The 15,456-nt window shown below is 49.6% G+C and overlaps 1 protein-coding gene and 1 pseudogene across 9 annotated transcripts; both read right to left on the bottom strand.

The window, feature by feature from the left end:
* Positions 1–15: 15 nt before the first annotated feature.
* On the bottom strand, positions 16–7,141 carry NEIL1 (nei like DNA glycosylase 1). Of its 9 annotated transcripts, none has more exons than XM_057724096.1 (9): positions 6,781–7,141; positions 4,799–6,206; positions 2,505–2,624; positions 1,966–2,408; positions 1,414–1,541; positions 1,056–1,083; positions 807–868; positions 474–642; positions 16–292 (listed from the first exon to the last, which is right to left on the bottom strand). In XM_057724096.1, exons 2-9 carry the CDS (start codon positions 5,293–5,295, stop codon positions 222–224), a joined length of 1,518 nt encoding a protein of 505 aa, XP_057580079.1. In that variant the 5' UTR covers positions 5,296–6,206; positions 6,781–7,141; the 3' UTR covers positions 16–221. The 9 variants fall into 9 exon arrangements, 8 of the variants coding, with proteins under 8 accessions (XP_057580079.1, XP_057580080.1, XP_057580084.1 ...); XM_057724097.1 differs by having other exon boundaries at positions 4,799–5,255; XM_057724101.1 differs by lacking the exon at positions 6,781–7,141 and having other exon boundaries at positions 1,966–2,089; positions 2,345–2,408; positions 4,799–6,757.
* A 3,982-nt stretch (positions 7,142–11,123) lies between these two features.
* Positions 11,124–11,434, bottom strand: LOC130846605 (protein S100-A11-like; annotated as a pseudogene).
* Positions 11,435–15,456: the final 4,022 nt, after the last annotated feature.

Here is a 15,456-nt window from a genome sequence, read left to right as displayed (position 1 = left end):
AGCCAGCCCAAGAAGTTCAAGTTATCAGTTTACTAAAAATTACAGCATTTTTCAAGTGGGCTTAAAAAACAGGGACAATGGGTACAATTAAAAACATCATGGTTGTGTAGGGAATGGCCACAGCGTCAGGGGCATCCAGTCCCCTGCAACTTCCAGGACGTCACACAGGCCCAGATTCAGGGCAGCAGGAAGGGGTGGATGCAAGCAAGGAGACCCTCCTGCTAAGAGGCAGAGGTGCCCTCAGGCTCCAGGGATGGGGTGTCAGCCTTGATCTTTTGGGGTCTGCGGCGGCCTGTGGGGAGGACAGGTGAGATGGCAGCTCGGACCCCAGGCTGAGGACTGCCCTGACAGCCCCCCTCCCACCTTCGTCCATGTGTTCCTCCCGCCCGCGTTTGCGGTCCCTTCCTCTCCTGGAGAGCTCGTTTTGGTGGTGCCCCTTCCCTCCCTAGAGGAAGATGATGAGGAAGGCCCACCTGAGGTTGCCGGTTGCCTTCTCCTCCTTTTCCCTTTCTCAGGGACTGGGGGGGCTTCTGGGTCCTGTTGGAGGCTGGTCCCCTCCAGCTGCTGGGCTGTAATTTGCTCAGGAAGGCTTCTCCGTGCCCTTCGTGTCCTTGCAGGGGCCTTGTTTGGAGGTGGAGGGTCCTGGTGAAGACATGGGTCCCTGAGGAGCTCAGCAGGTCACGTGTTGGTTAGGACCCACCATTACCCTCCATTGTCAAGGGAAGTAGCTGCCCAAGAGCCTGGCCTGGGAAGTGCGGCCAAGGCAGGAGAGAGTGCAGGGAAGAGGTAGGAGCAGGGAGGCATACCTCTACTCTGTCCTCAGGACCCCTCTGTGCTCCCTTGGATTTCTTCTTGCGGGACTTGCCCTCTGCAGGATACTGATGCTGATGGGGCTGGAGAGCCCCATGGCCTCGGCCCCCCTTTCTCTAGACTCGCATACTCCCACTCTGGAGTGATTCCCAGGGTCGGAGTGGAGACTGGGATGGAGAAGGGTGCTGTAGCCCTTGCAGGCAACTAGTCCTTTCTGCTCTCTTATTACATTAGGAGTAGCTTACCTTTGGGTGCCAAGGGTCCGGGATCCCCCTAAAATGGAAATTAGGAGAATTCAGGAGTCAACCTGGCAGGGGTAGTTTTCTGTGGAGAGGCACCAAGGAAGAACACCTGTTCTTCCAGATCAGTGAAGCCCCTCCCCTAGGAAGCCTCTCTAACCATCCTCTCCCCTCCAGGTCAGAGCCAAGGGCAAGGTAACCCTGCTCTGGGCTGCTCCACTAGATGGGACCCTGGGACTCAGAGGAAGGGAGAGGCATAGCACAGGGAAGGCTTAGACCCTTGGGAGCAGTGTGACCCCAGGCCTTTCCATCCCACCAGCTTCCTTAAGTCTGCGTTTGCTTGTGTGAGTATTAGAGCCCAAACCTGGAACCAGATGGTGCGGTTATGCCGGTCCCGCAGGGAGCTCATGCCTGGCATGCCATAACACCGCAACCAGGCTTGGAAGGCAGCAAAGTCCTCCTCCCCGCTCTCCGGCCCGTAGCCTTTGCCCCCTGTGGGACAGAGGAACCAGGCGGAGGTCAGAGGGCTGACTTAGGCTGAGAGGAGGGGGAGCTCAAGTTAGACCTGGCTCAGACCTCAGCTTCACAACCTGATGGACTGAGTCAGGGGACCAAGGCTCTCCCTCCTCCAGCTGTGTGACCTCAAGCTGGTGTCTTCCCCACTCTGGGCCATGGCTTTCCCATCCTGGAGTTGGGTTAAGAATCTGCCCTGCCTGCCTCATGGGCAGCTTAGGGGACTTAGACACCTGGCAAGTGAAGATCAGTGAAGGAGGCTTAGTCCATTTAGGAATGATCAGGTCAACAAGTTTTCATTCCCCAGGCAGGGAGCCAGGCCCAGAGAGGGGCAGGAACTGTCCCGGGCTACACGATATGCCAAAGCAGAGCTAGCTAGCCATCTTTGCCTTCCAGGCCTCACCCAGCTGGATCACTTCCTTGGGCACCAAGTGGCACAGCTCCAGCAGGTCCGGGTTCTGCAGCTTGGCCCTGATCTTCTGGCTCAGGGTCAGCTCCGGGCTCTGGAGAAGGGGCAGGGGTAGGACCTGGATGACAGCATGAGGCAGGGCCACTCTGAAGGCAGCTGACCCCTTGGGGAACAGACCCCTTCTGAGCTTGGCAGGACTCAGACAGTTCGTCTGCCCCCCAGCACCTCCCCCACACACGCATTGTAGAGACAGGGAAACAGGCTGGAAGCTGAGAAGGGATCTGCCTGTGCTAAGCTGGAGACACCTGACCCACCCCAGACCCTTGTCAGCCTGCACTGACAGGTGTGTGCACGTCCCTCCCTGCACCCTCACCGGCCTGCGCTGCTGCAGTGCCTCCAGAACCGAGCGGGCCTTCTCGAAGGGTGGTATCCTCAGCCTGCCATGAGGTGGAAAGAGGGCACCATGCTAAGCAGTGGGGAATGTGGGCACACCCAGCCACCCCAGCCCTTATGCCCAAGGCCTGCCTGCTGACCGGTATAGGATCTCTGCCCGCAGGTAGTTGCCAATGCCATTGAAGAACCTCTGGTCCAAGAGGGCCTCACAGATGGGCCGGTCAAAGGCCTTGTCTGCTAGGTTTCGTAACACGTTCTCCCTGCAGGGACACAGCCTGGGCACGTGAGACCCGATCTGCCCACCCCATCGCTCCCAGCCCCACAATGGGTTAGAGGAGAGGAGCCGGAGGAACTTGTTTCTGGATGCAAGGGAAGGAAACGGGGAGACCCAGCTCCTCTTTTCCCAGCCTTAGTGGTGTTTTGGGAACCTGTTTCCTGTTAAATGGGAGCAACAGTGTGGGATTCTAATGCATCACAAAAGGTAAAAAGCAAAAGCAGCATGTTCAAGGAAACACGAGGGGGCTTCCCTGGTGGTGCAGTGGGTAAGAACCCGCCTGCTAATGCAGGGGACACAGGTTCGAGCCCTGCTCCAGGAAGATCCCACATGCCGCGGAGCAACTAAGCCCGTGTGCCACAACTATTGAGCCTGTGCTGTAGAGCCCGTGCGCCACAACTATTGAGCCCATGTGCTGCAGCTACGGAAGCCCACGCACCTAGAGCCCGTGCTCCACAACAAGAGAAGCCACAGCAGTGAGGAGCCCGCGCACCACAATGCTGAGTAGCCCCCACTCACTGCAACTAAAGAAAGCCCGTGCACAGTAAAAAAAAAACAAAACACGGGTCTATGTACATGGTGTGTATATCACCAAAGTGCCTCAGACTCAAGGCATTTTTGAGAACAAGGTGATCACAGGACATCTGGTGTGCCTGCAGTCTGGAACTCCCTGTCTAGGACTTCTGGCTGGGTAGGTATGAAGATTTGACATTGGTGGGGTCAAGGCGTCTCACGAGGCTGGCGCTCTTCCAGGAAGCTGGTACTGGCTGTGCTCACTCAGCAGGAGTGAGGGGCAAGTCCTGGCTGGTGAGTGCCCCAGCAGCCCCCACCCTGTCGCCAAGGGTCACGGGCCTCTCCTTACCACCACGAAGAGGAAATGTTTCTTTGTGGAAAAGGATCACGGCAACACTGACCCAGTGATGGGCATGAGAAGCAAATGAAATAGGGGCCAGAGGACAAGAGTTTTTGAGGTAAAGGTAAGGGTGGAAGGTTAGCCTGGGTGGTCACATCCCTGAGGGGGGCAGGTCCCCACAGGCTTGGCAGCTGCAGGACCTAACAAGGCGAAATGCTCAGCATGTGAGAGAAACCGCAGAACTCGCTGGCAAACAGTTAACTTTGTGCATGACCCCCCCGAAAAGGTGATGTGGGAGAAATCCAAGACAACACAAGACACTTCCCTCGGGGTGCACTTGGGGTCATGCCTGGGAAGGCCAGGAATCTGCTGCCTTCTGTGGTGCCAGAGATACCCTGACCCACCCCAATGGGCAGCTGAAGGCATGCCTTCCCCAAGAAAGGATTTGCCAAGCCCACTCCAGGCCTTTGTGTTTGTGATTCTTGTCAGAACGCTTTTACTTTAGAGCTATGCATGGCTGTCTCCTTCTCATCAGGCAGGCCTCCGCTCAAATGTCCCCTGGGGTGGCCTTTCCTAATGTGCCCTCCTCCTCCCCCCACCTCCCCAGCCCAAAGTCATTTTGTACCTCTTGGATTTTTCTTCAGACATGTGTCTATTTGAAATTAATCTTCCCCCGCCCCTGCCCTACCTGAACTAGCTCTGGGAGCAGGGACCACATCCCTCTTGATCACTGCTGCATCCCCAACACCTAGAACTCTACTGCACGAAGCAGACTCATACATGTTTTATCTTTAGAGGAAGGGAAGTGGCTGACACTGTACCATCTTATGTGACCTGCATCACATCCCAGGTGGGGCAGTTACCCCTCCCTCAGGCAGAAGACAGGCACAGAGAGCACGGGACAGACCAGTGGGCAGGTAGAATGCTGGAGACCACAGTCGGATTCAGAAACCACGTCAACAGGCAATCCTCCCCCCATCCCATCCCCAGGGTGTTAAAGCCTCTCCACCTTTCTTCTTAGCCTCCTGAGGGCTCCAAAAGGCAGCGTGGGATGCTGATCTGAGCCCCAACTCTGACACCAACTGGCCACGTCCTCATCCATCTCTTGCCCCCACCTTCTCCCACATCAGTTTTGGGTTTCCACATCCATTAGCTCAGGGAGCTGTCCCCAGGAAAGGACACTGTCTACAGATGAAGAGACTGAAGCCCAGAGGGGGATGGAACTTGCTTCTTATTGGCCAAGGAGGCACTAAGGAGCCAGGCCTGGAGCCCAGGACTATATCCATCCCACCTGGCACTGCCCCTACCTGAACTGCTCGTACTCCAGCAAGACACATGGCCCGCGGCCTGGTTGCCACGTGCCCCCGAGGTCCCAGCGGCCGAAGCGGCGGATGTCCACGAAGCAGAGGGCGAGTCGGGGGCCAGGTGGAGCCGTGTAAAAGCGCAGATGGGCATGGGGTGGCAGCGCATCGCTGGGCACCAGCTGGAAGGAGCCGGTCATGCCAAAGCGGAAGACAAGGGCCAGTGGCTCCCGTGGGGGCTGGGCCCCAGGCAGGGGGCTCAGGGTCAGGCGCAGCTCCTTGCCTCGGGCTATGGCTGAGATGCGGTAGGCGCTGCTCGCAAAGGGCACCTCAGGGTTGTGGCTGACAAGTGACTTCTCCACACACCCGCCAAACACCAGCTCCCTGCATGCCTCGTTCACAAAGTGGCTGGCCAGGTGCAGCTCAGGGCCCTCAGGCATTCTGTGGGAGGGGTGGCCAGGCCCTGTGGGGGAGGATGACAGCAGGTTGGGCCAGGTGTGCATCCAGTGAGGTAGCAATGATCACTCCCAGTTTTCAGAGGAGAGCCCAGAGGGTCGGAGGGTGCCACGGTTAACCGGGATTGGCAGGAAATCAGCTGGCTCAGTCACAGCCCCACCTCCACAACCCTCCCACCCTCAACACCGAAAATGCTGAGAAAGCCCAGGACACTGGGGAACTCAGGCTAGGCAAACGTGGCTGTCTTGCTCATGAACACTTTCCATGGGCTTCCATGAACCCTTCCTGATTTGAGAATAAAGTCCAAATCCTTCCCCGGTCCATGCTGTCAACTCATTTCCTCCCGCGCTCCCCCCGACTCCCTTCCTCCAAGCACACTGCTCTTCTTGCCCCCGTGCCTTTGCACCTGCTGTCCCCTTCTGTCTGGGGACACTTGAGAGAGGCCCTCCCTGACCACCCTATCCAAGGCAGCATCCTTCCCCGTTGTCTCCCTACATGTTTTCCTTTCTTCGTGGCCCTCCCAGAACCTGAAATTATTTTATTGTCTCTTCTCTGCCTCTACCTCCACTCCCACCCCAAAGTGGAAGCTCTGCTTGTTCATCGCCCCACCGCTTGGAATCGGGCCTGCGTCAGTGGTCACAATGACTGAGGAAATGAGCCTGGAAGATAAGAGCTGGGAACACAGTTGCTCAGAGGCTCAGCCGGCAGTGTGGAGGAGCCTGCCACCACCCCACTGGTCAGGACCGTAGTGAGGACAAGGAAGAGGGAATGCAGGCGTCTCCAGGTACATCAGCGCTGGAGTCAGGTACACACGACTTCGAGGGAGGAGGATGGGGCGCCAGGAAGGGCTCCCCAAGCTCCAGCCCATGGTCCAGGGGGGAATAGGAAACGCCCAGGTCAGCGCTCCTCCAGGGCCGAGAGAGGCGTCCTCCCCTTCCTCACCCTCGCTGGTTCCCACCTGGCAGAGGGAGGAGAGTTTGCCAATTTCCTCTCTGCCAGATCGAAGGCGAAGGTATGTGTTGGGCAGTGGGGGGCACTTAGCTAAGGAAAACGCCTTTGCCCTCCCCAACTCGCAACCTGAGCGCCGCCCCGGGCCTTACACCCGAAAGGGTTCGTTCTGCCGGGAAAGGTGAACTTTCCAGGTTCCTGATTTCCCGAGAGGCGGACGCTCTCTGGCTTGCCTCCCACCTACCCGCATCCTCCACCCCCGCTGCCTGTCCTGCGTTAACCCTGGCTCCCTTCTTCCCCAAGGCCCCCAATCCCGTCCCCTCCTCAGCTCTGCTACACACACACACACCCCGGCCCCGGGCCCAGCCGCAGGCTACCCGCGCCCCGCGCCGCTCCCGCCAGCCCGCAGCCACTGCGGGGTTAATGCCGGGGGCGAGCGGCGCCCAAGGGCACATCGGGAGCTGTGGTCGCTGCTCCAGCGCCTGCTGGGAAGTGTAGTTCCGCGGGTAGGTGGTAAAGACTGTTTCGGGTCGGGTCCCCGAGCTGGGGGGCCTGGGGTGTGGGAAAGGCGTTGGGGCAGTCACCTGGCTGGGAGGTGGCGGAAGAACCTGGCTTCCAGCTGCCCGGCACCGGCGGGATCCGGGGTCAGCTCTGAGGTCCCGGGCTGCAGCTGTCTCTGTGGCTGTGAGAAGCCACCCGGCTAGTCCGGGACCGGGTCGGCCCTCCCAGCAGGAAACAGCAGCACCGTCCCCAAGCTGAGGCGCCTGCAGCTGTGCGCAGGCTGCGGAACAGGTGCGCGATGAATGCGGGCTCTGGGGACCCGGTGGTGGCCCTCAGTTTCAACGCTAGTCAGACATAACACGTAAACATCGCCACGGGTGATGAAGTGCAGCCAAGCAACCTAAAGCAGGGGCCGAGAAGCAGAACCCACTGAAACCTCAGAAGGAGCCATCCGGAAAAGGGGCGGGACCAATCAATGCGGCAGGCGGAAGGAACTTCCGGTGCAAAGGCCTGGAGGCCGGAGAGCGATTGGCCCACGGAAAGAATGTGGCCGGGGGCCGTGCTGAGAGGTGAGCACAGACGCGCAAGCAAGGTCAGGTCCGGTCCGACCTCCGGAGGCCTGTGCAAGGGGTTGGCATTTCATCTCAGGGGTAGCAGGCACTGGTGCCTGATCCACAGCCGGGATTTGCCCCCTTCATACTACCTCTCCTTCCACCCCACTTCATCTATTTATTCATTTATTTTGACAGAAGTATTTTAAAGTGAATTAGACAATGCCTTTATCAAGCCTAATAAAGTTAACAACTTCTTAAAAAAAAAGTATGTATATATATTTGTTTGTTTATTTTCACTGTGCTGGGTCTTAGTTGCAGCATGCCGACTTCTTAGTTGTCGCACGCGTGGGGGATCTTAGTTCCCTGACCAGGAATGGAAACCGGGCCCCCTGCGTTGGGAGTGCAAGTCTTACGCACTGGACCACCAGGGAAGTCCCAACAGTAACTTATTTATTTCTTTATTTCATTTTTGGCTGCGTCGGGTCTTCATTGCGGCACGTGGGTCTTTGTTATGGCATGCAGGATCTTTTGTTGCAGCACGGGCTCCTCTCTAGTTGTGGCATGCAAGTTTTCCCTTTTTTAATTGTGGCATGCGGGTTTCAGGGCGCGTGGGCTTTGTAGTTGTGCCCAGCAGGTTCCAGAGTGTGTGGACTCTGTAGTTTGTGGTAAGAGGGCTCTCTAGTTGAGGCATGTGGGTTCAGTAGTTGTGGTGCTCTGGCTTAGTTGCCCCGCAGCATGTGGGATCTTAGTTCCCTGGCCAGGGACCAAATCCACCTCCCCAGCATTGCAGGACAGATTCTTTACCACTGGACGACCAGGGAAGTCCCCCAACAATAACTTCTTAATATCTGATACACAGTCCACATTCAGATTTCCCTAATTGTCCCCAAAATGTCTTTAATACCTAGTTTGTTCAAAGCAGAGACCAAACAAGGATTGTATGTCTCTTTAGTGACTATTTATTTATTTATTTATTTATTTATTGGTCACGCCGGGTCTTAGTTGCTGCAGGCTTAGTTGCAGCTTGTGGGCTCCTTAGTTGTGGCATGTGAACTCTTAATTGCAGCACACATGTGGGATTTAGTTCTCTGACCATCGAACCCGCATCCCTTGCATTGAAAGGATTCTTAACCACTGCACCACCAGGGAAGTCCCTCTTTAGTCACTTTTAATCTAGGTGGAACCACACTCCCCGCCTCCTACCCACCTCACCTCCCTTTTTTGGTCTTCCTGATACTGACCTTTCTGAAGAGTCCAAGCCAATTGTCCTTTGAGATGCCCCATCACATTCTGGATTTGTCTGATGTTTCCTTGTTGAACAAGCCGTTAACTTGTTCCTCTATATCTAGTTTTCCCTGCACACCAGAAATTAGATCTAAAGGCTTGGAAATACATATATCTCCTAGGTGCTGAGGCTGAAATTGATCACTGTTGATGCTGTGACAGCCAGACTTCTCTGTCACAAAGGTATGTTTCACATCTTGTGACCACTCAGTAATCTATGGGGTGATTTCTTTGGTCAATTTTTGTTTAAGTTAAAATTTACATACAGTAAAATTCATCCTTTTTAGAGTGTAAGTTTTTTTGTTTGTTTGTTTGTTGCCCACACCTTGTGGCATGCAGGATCTTAGTTCCCCAGCCAGGGAACGAACCCATGCCCCCTGCTTTGGAAGAATGGAGTCTTAACCACTGGACTGTCAGGGAAGTCCCTAGAGTGTGAGTTTTGACAAATTCATACACTCACGTGATCATCACCACCATCGAGAGAGAATACATTTCTGTCACCCCCCAAAATTAGCCCATGCACGTTTTTAGTCAATATGTACACTGTCCCCGCTGGCAACTGCTGATCTGTTTTCTGCCCGTATAGTTTTTGCCAGTATCATACACAGGCATACCCACTTTATGGCACTCCACAGATATTGCATTTTTTTTACAAATTGAAGGTTTGTGGCAATCCTGCATTGTCGGATGATGGTTAGCATTTTTTAGCAATAAAGTATTTTTAAAACTTAATTTATTAAAACATAGGTGATTTACAATGTATTGGTTTCTGCTGTACAGCAAAGTGATTCAGGTATACATTTATATATTATTTTTCATATTCTTTTCCATTATGGTTTATTACAGGATATTGAATATAATTCCCTGTGCTATATAGTAGGACCTTGTTGTTTATCCATTCTATACATAATGGTTTGCATCTGCCAATCGCAAACTCCCAGTCCATCTCTCGCTTACCCCCCCAGCAATAAAGTATTTTTTAATTAGGGTTTGCACACTGTTTTTTTAGACACAATGCTATTGCACACTTAACAGACTACAGTATAGTGTAATCAAAACTTTTCTATGCGCAGGGAAACCCAGAAGTTCATGTGACTCACTTTATTGCCACACTTACTTTACTGCAGTGTCCTGGAACCAAACCTGCAGTATCTCCGAAGTCTGCCTGTACATGGACTGTTCAGTAGGTAGCCTTCTGTGTCTGCTTTCTTCCCCAGAGCATAATGCATTTGAGATCCATCCATGTTGTTATGCTTATCAGTCAATTCGTTCTTTTTTATTGCTGAGTAGTATATCATATGGTAGTTCTGTTTTTAATTTTTTAAGGAACCTCCATAGTGTTCTCCATAGCGGCTGTACCAGTGTACATTCCCACCAACAGTGTAGGAGGGTTCCCTTATCTCCACACCCTCTCCAGCATTTATTGTTTGTAGAATTTGTGATGATGGCCATTCTGACTGTGTGAGGTGATACCTCGTAGTTTTGATTTGCATTTCTCTAATAATTAGCAATGTTGAGCATCGCTTTTCACGTGCTTTCTGGCCATCTGTGTGTCTTCTTTGGAAAAATGTCTTAATTTAGATCTGCCCATTTTTGATTGGGTTTTTTTTTTTTTGATATTGAGCTGCATGGGTTGTTTGTATATTTTGGAGATTAATCCCTTGTCAGTCGCATCGTTTGCAAATTTTTTCTTCCATGCTGTGGGTTGTCTTTTTGTTTTGTTTATGGTTTCCTTTTAGCCTTTTTATTTTTAGATTAGGTCTGCTGGTGACAAATTAGTTATCCTTCATCTGCGAGTATCTCAATTTACCCCTTGACTCTTTTTTAAAATGTCTTACAATTTTGTCATTTAAAAAAACTGAAGTATAGTTGCTTTACAATATTATATTAGTTTCAGGTGTACAACATAGTGATTCAATATTTTTATAATTTTATTCAATTTAGAGTTATTATAAAACATTGTATACTCTCTGCTGTACATGTGTCCTTGAAGCTTATTTATTTTACACGTAGTAGTTTGTACCTCTTAATCCTCTACTCCTATCTTGCCCCTCCCCCTTCTGTCTCCCCGCTGGTAACTAGTTTGTTCTCTGTAACTGTGAGTCTGTTTTGTTATATTCATTCGTTTTATTTCTTAGATTCCACATAAAAATGATATAATATACTATTTGTCTTTCTGTGACTTATTTCACTAAACATAATACCCTCCAGGTCCATCCATGTTTTTGTAAATAGCAAAATTTCATTATTTTTTATGGCTGAGTGATACCATGTGTATGTGTGTGTATATATGCATATATACACACACACCATGAACATCGGGGTGCATGTATCTTTTTGAATTAGTGTCCTTATTTTCTTCAGATAACTACCCCAGCATAGGACTGCTGGATTATATTGTAGTTCTATTGCTAGTTTGTTTGCTTTCAAAAAACAATATTGTTTTATTACTACCAGCAGAAGTGGCCTGTATGGGTGGTGGGTGTGTCAGGCTCAGGGTATGTGTGGGCTGTGAGGAGTAGATGATAACTGGGAGGCTGGAAGGAAGGGGAGTGGGGCTAGAGGCCAGGCCCAAAGCCGCCTCCAATCTACTTCTGGGAAGAGGCAGACTTCATAAAGGATTCATGGCAAGCTATGGCCAGACTGCCAATAAGATTAAGAAATTCTTGGAAATCTAGCTGCCCATCAGAGTCAAGGTCCAGTTTCTTCATCATGCAGTCAAGGACACCAGGGTCTTTCTGATTCTTTGTAAAGGCACCCAGGTCTGTATTCATGAAGATTAGGAACCAGCCTTGGAGAGTTTGCTGTTGTTACCGTCCCTTCCAGCATGCTTTTGGAAAACAGCAATCAGAGACTCGATGCACCGTTCAGTCGCTGTAGGGCTGGATGCTTTTGCCATGTTGGAGAGGAGCAAGGCATGCAGCTGTGAGCGGGGAATGGCACGGCGAGGCTACTGCTAGTTTTTTGAGGAACCTCCATACTGCTTTCACAGTGGCTGCACCAATTTATATTCCCAGCAACGATGTACAAGTGTTCCCCTTTCTCCTCATCCTCGACAACATTTGTTATTTGTGGTCTTTTTGATGACAGCCATTCTGACAGGTGTGAGGTGATAGCTTATTGTGGTTGTGATTTGCATTTCTCTAATTAGCGATGCTGAGCATCTTTTCATGTGCTTGTTGATCATCTGTGTCTTCTTTGGGATAAGTCTTCTGCCCATTTTTTAATTGGGTTGTTTTTTTTGATATTGAGTTGTATGAGCTATTTATATATTTTGGATGTTAATGCCTTATCATTATTTGCAAATATTTTCTCCCATTCTGTAGATTGTCTTTTCATTTTGTCAATGGTTTTCTTTGCTGTGCCAAAGCTTTAAGTGTAATTTGGTGCAATTTGTTTAATTTTGCTTTTGTTTCCTTGGCCTGAGGAGATCCAAAAAATATTGCTACAATTTTGTCAGTGTTCTGCCTTTTTTTTAAAATACATTTTATTTATTTATTTATTTATTGGCTGTGTTGGGTCTTCGTTGCTGCACATGGACTTTCTCTAGTTGTTGCGAGTGGGGGCTACTCTTCATTGTGGTACACGGGCTCATCATTGTGGTGGCTTCTCTTGTTGCGGAGCACGGGCTCTAGGCGCATGGGCTTCAGTAGTTGCAGCACATGGGCTCAATAATTGTGGCTCACAGGCTCTAGCTCGCAGGTGCAATAGTTGTGGTGCATGGGCTCAGTTGCTCCGTGGCATGTGGTATCTTCCTGGGGCAAGGATCGAGGCCATGTCCCCTGCATTGGCAGGTGGATTCTTAACCACTGCGCCACCTAGGAAGTCCCCTGCCTATTTTTTTATTTTTCGAGTTTTATGGTGTCCAGTCTTACATTTAGGTCTTTAATCCATTTTGAGTTTATTTTTGTATATGGTGTGATAAAAATGTTCTAATTTCATTCTTTTACTCCCCCTTTACTCTTTTTTTTTTAAACTCTTTATTGGAATATATTTGCTTTACACTCTTGTACCAGTTTTTGAGGTACACCAAACTGACTCAGCTGTATTTATACATATATCCCCATATCCCCTCCCTCCCATGACTCCCTCCCCCACTCCTTGTCCTGGCCCTCTAAGGCATCACCCATCAAGTTGATCTCCTTTTGTTATACAGCAGCTTCCCACTAGCTATCTGTTTTACAGTTGGTAGTGTAAATATGTCTATGCTACTCTCTCACTTTGTCCCAGCTTCCCCTTCGCCCCCCACCCCAGCCCCATGTCCTCAAGTCCATTCTCTACATCTGTATCTCCACTCTTGCTCTGTCACTGGCTTCATCGGTACCATTTCTTCAGATTCCATATGACAGCAACATGTAAAAGAATGAAATTAGAACACTTCCTAACACCATACACAAAAATAAACTCAAAATGGATTAAAGACCTAAATGTAAGGCCAGACACGATAAAACTCCTAGAGGAAAACATAGGCAGAACACTCTATGACACACATCAAAGCAAGATCCTTTCGGACCCACCTCCTAGAATAATGGAAATAAAATCAAGAATAAACAAATGGGACCTAATGAAACTTAAAAGCTTTTGCGCAGTGAAAGAAACCATAAGCAAGACAAGAAGACAACCCTCAGAACGGGAGAAAATACTTGCCAATGAAGCAATGGACAAAGGATTACTCTCCAAAATATACAAGCAGCTCATGCAGCTTAATACCAAAAAAGCAAATAACCCAATCCACAAATGGGTGGAAGACCTAAATAGACATTTCCCCAGAGAAGACAAGCAGATGGCTAACAAACACATGTAAAGATGCTCAGTATCACTAATCATTAGAGAAATGCAAGTCAAAGTCACAATGAGGTACCACCTCACACCAGTCAGAGTGGCCATCATCAAAACATCTAGAAACAATAAGTGTTGGAGAGGGTGTGGAGAAAAGGGAACTCTCCTGCACTGTTGGTGGGAATGTAAGTTGGTACAGCCACTATGGAAAACAGTTTGGAGGTTCCTTAAAAAACTAAAAATGGAACTACCATATACCCAGTAATCCCACTCCTGGGCATATACCCAGAGAAAACCATAATCCAAAAAGAAACAAGTAGCATAATGTTCATTGCAGCACTATTTACAATAGCCAGGACATGGAAGCAACCTAAATGCCCATCAACAGATGAATGGATAAAGAAGATGTGGCACATATATACAATGGAATATTAGCCATAAAAAGGAATGAAATGGAGCTATATGTAATGAGGTGGATAGACCTAGAGACTGTCATACAGAGTGAAGTAAGCCCCTTTACTCTTGAGGTGACTTTCACTGAATATAAAATTCTGCGTTCTTGCAGGGCCTGAAACATGTTGTGCTTCTTGTTTCTGCCCTCTGTGGTTTCTGATGAGGTATTCAGTCATTTGAATTGTTTTCCCCCTAAACATAAGCTGTTGTCTGTGCCTTGCTGCTTTCGAGATTTTTTTTTCTTTTCTTTAGTTTCTCAGAAGTTTGATTATGATGTATCTTGACATAGATTTCTTTGGGTTCAACCTGTGTGGAGTTCATTCAGCTTCTTGATTCTGTAGGTTTGTGTCTTCTGCCATATTTTGGAAAATTTTAGCCATTATTTCTTTGAATACTTTTCCTGTCCTACCCTCTTTCTCCTCAGCTTCTGGGACTCTGACAACACAAATACTAGATCTTTTGTTATAGTCCTACAGGTCCCTGAGGCTCTGTTTTATAGATTTTTTGTTGTTGTTTGTTTTCCAAGCTATTTTCTCTGTTGCTCAGACTGGGTACTTTCTGCTGATTTATCTTCAGATCTAGATTCTTTCTTCTGTTGTTAAGTCCACCCATTGAGATTTTTACGTGGGTTATTGTAATTTTCAGTTCTAAAATTTTTATATGGTTCTTTTAAAAAAATATTTATTTATTTGGTTGCAACAAGTCTTAGTTGTGGCAGGTGGGCTCCTTAGTTGCAGCACACGTGCTCCTTAGTTGTGGCATATAAACCCTTAGTTGTGGCATGCAGGATCTAGTTCCCTGACCAGAGATTGAACCTGGGCCCCCTGCATTGGGAGCATGAAGTCTTAACCACTGGACCACCAGGGAAGTCCCCCTATCTGGTTCTTTGTATCTTCTATTTCTTTTCTTTTCTTTTTTATTTATTTATTTATTATTTTGGCTGAGCCAGGTCTTTGTTGCTGCACATGGGCCCTCTCCAGTTGTGCTGAGCGGGGGCTACTCTTTGTTGCGGTGCACGGGCTTCTCATTACTGTAGCTTCTCGTTGCGGAGCACGGGCTCTAGGCACACGGGCTTCAGTGATTGTGGTGCACGGGCTCAGTAGCTGTGGCTCGCGGGCGCTACAGCGCAGCCTCAGTAGTTGTGGCACATGGGCTTAGTTGCTCCATGGTATGTGGAATCTTCCTGGACCAGGGAACGAACCTGTGTCCCCTGCATTGACAGGCGGACTCTTAACCACTGCGCCACCAGGGAAGTCCCGTATCTTCTATTTCTTTGCTGAGATTTGAAGCATTTTTATGATGGCTGCTTTAAAATGCTTAGCATAGAATTTTAACATCTGAGTCATTTTGGGGTTGGCATTTGTTGTCTTTTTTTAATTCAAGTTGACATTTTCTTAGTTCTTGGTACAATGATTTTTTTTTAAATTGAACCTTAGACAGTTTGGGTATTATGAGACTCTGGATCTTACTTAAATCTTCTCTTTTAGCAGGCCTCTTCTGACACAGTGGGGAAAGGGGTATGCCACCTCCTCACTGCCAGATGGGATGGCAGGCTAGGCTTCCACTCTCCTCTCGCGGGCAGCAGTTCTGCGGGGTGTGGCTGGAGTACAGCCGTTACCGTCTATAACTTTTCTGTTCTGCTGGACTGTCCTTTTCCTGGACCTTTGCCTAGAGAGAGCAGGCTTTTGT

This window comes from Hippopotamus amphibius, chromosome 2 (genome assembly GCF_030028045.1).
Source record: "Hippopotamus amphibius kiboko isolate mHipAmp2 chromosome 2, mHipAmp2.hap2, whole genome shotgun sequence".
NCBI lineage: Eukaryota > Metazoa > Chordata > Mammalia > Artiodactyla > Hippopotamidae > Hippopotamus > Hippopotamus amphibius.
This window is presented reverse-complemented; position numbering and strand designations above follow the sequence as displayed.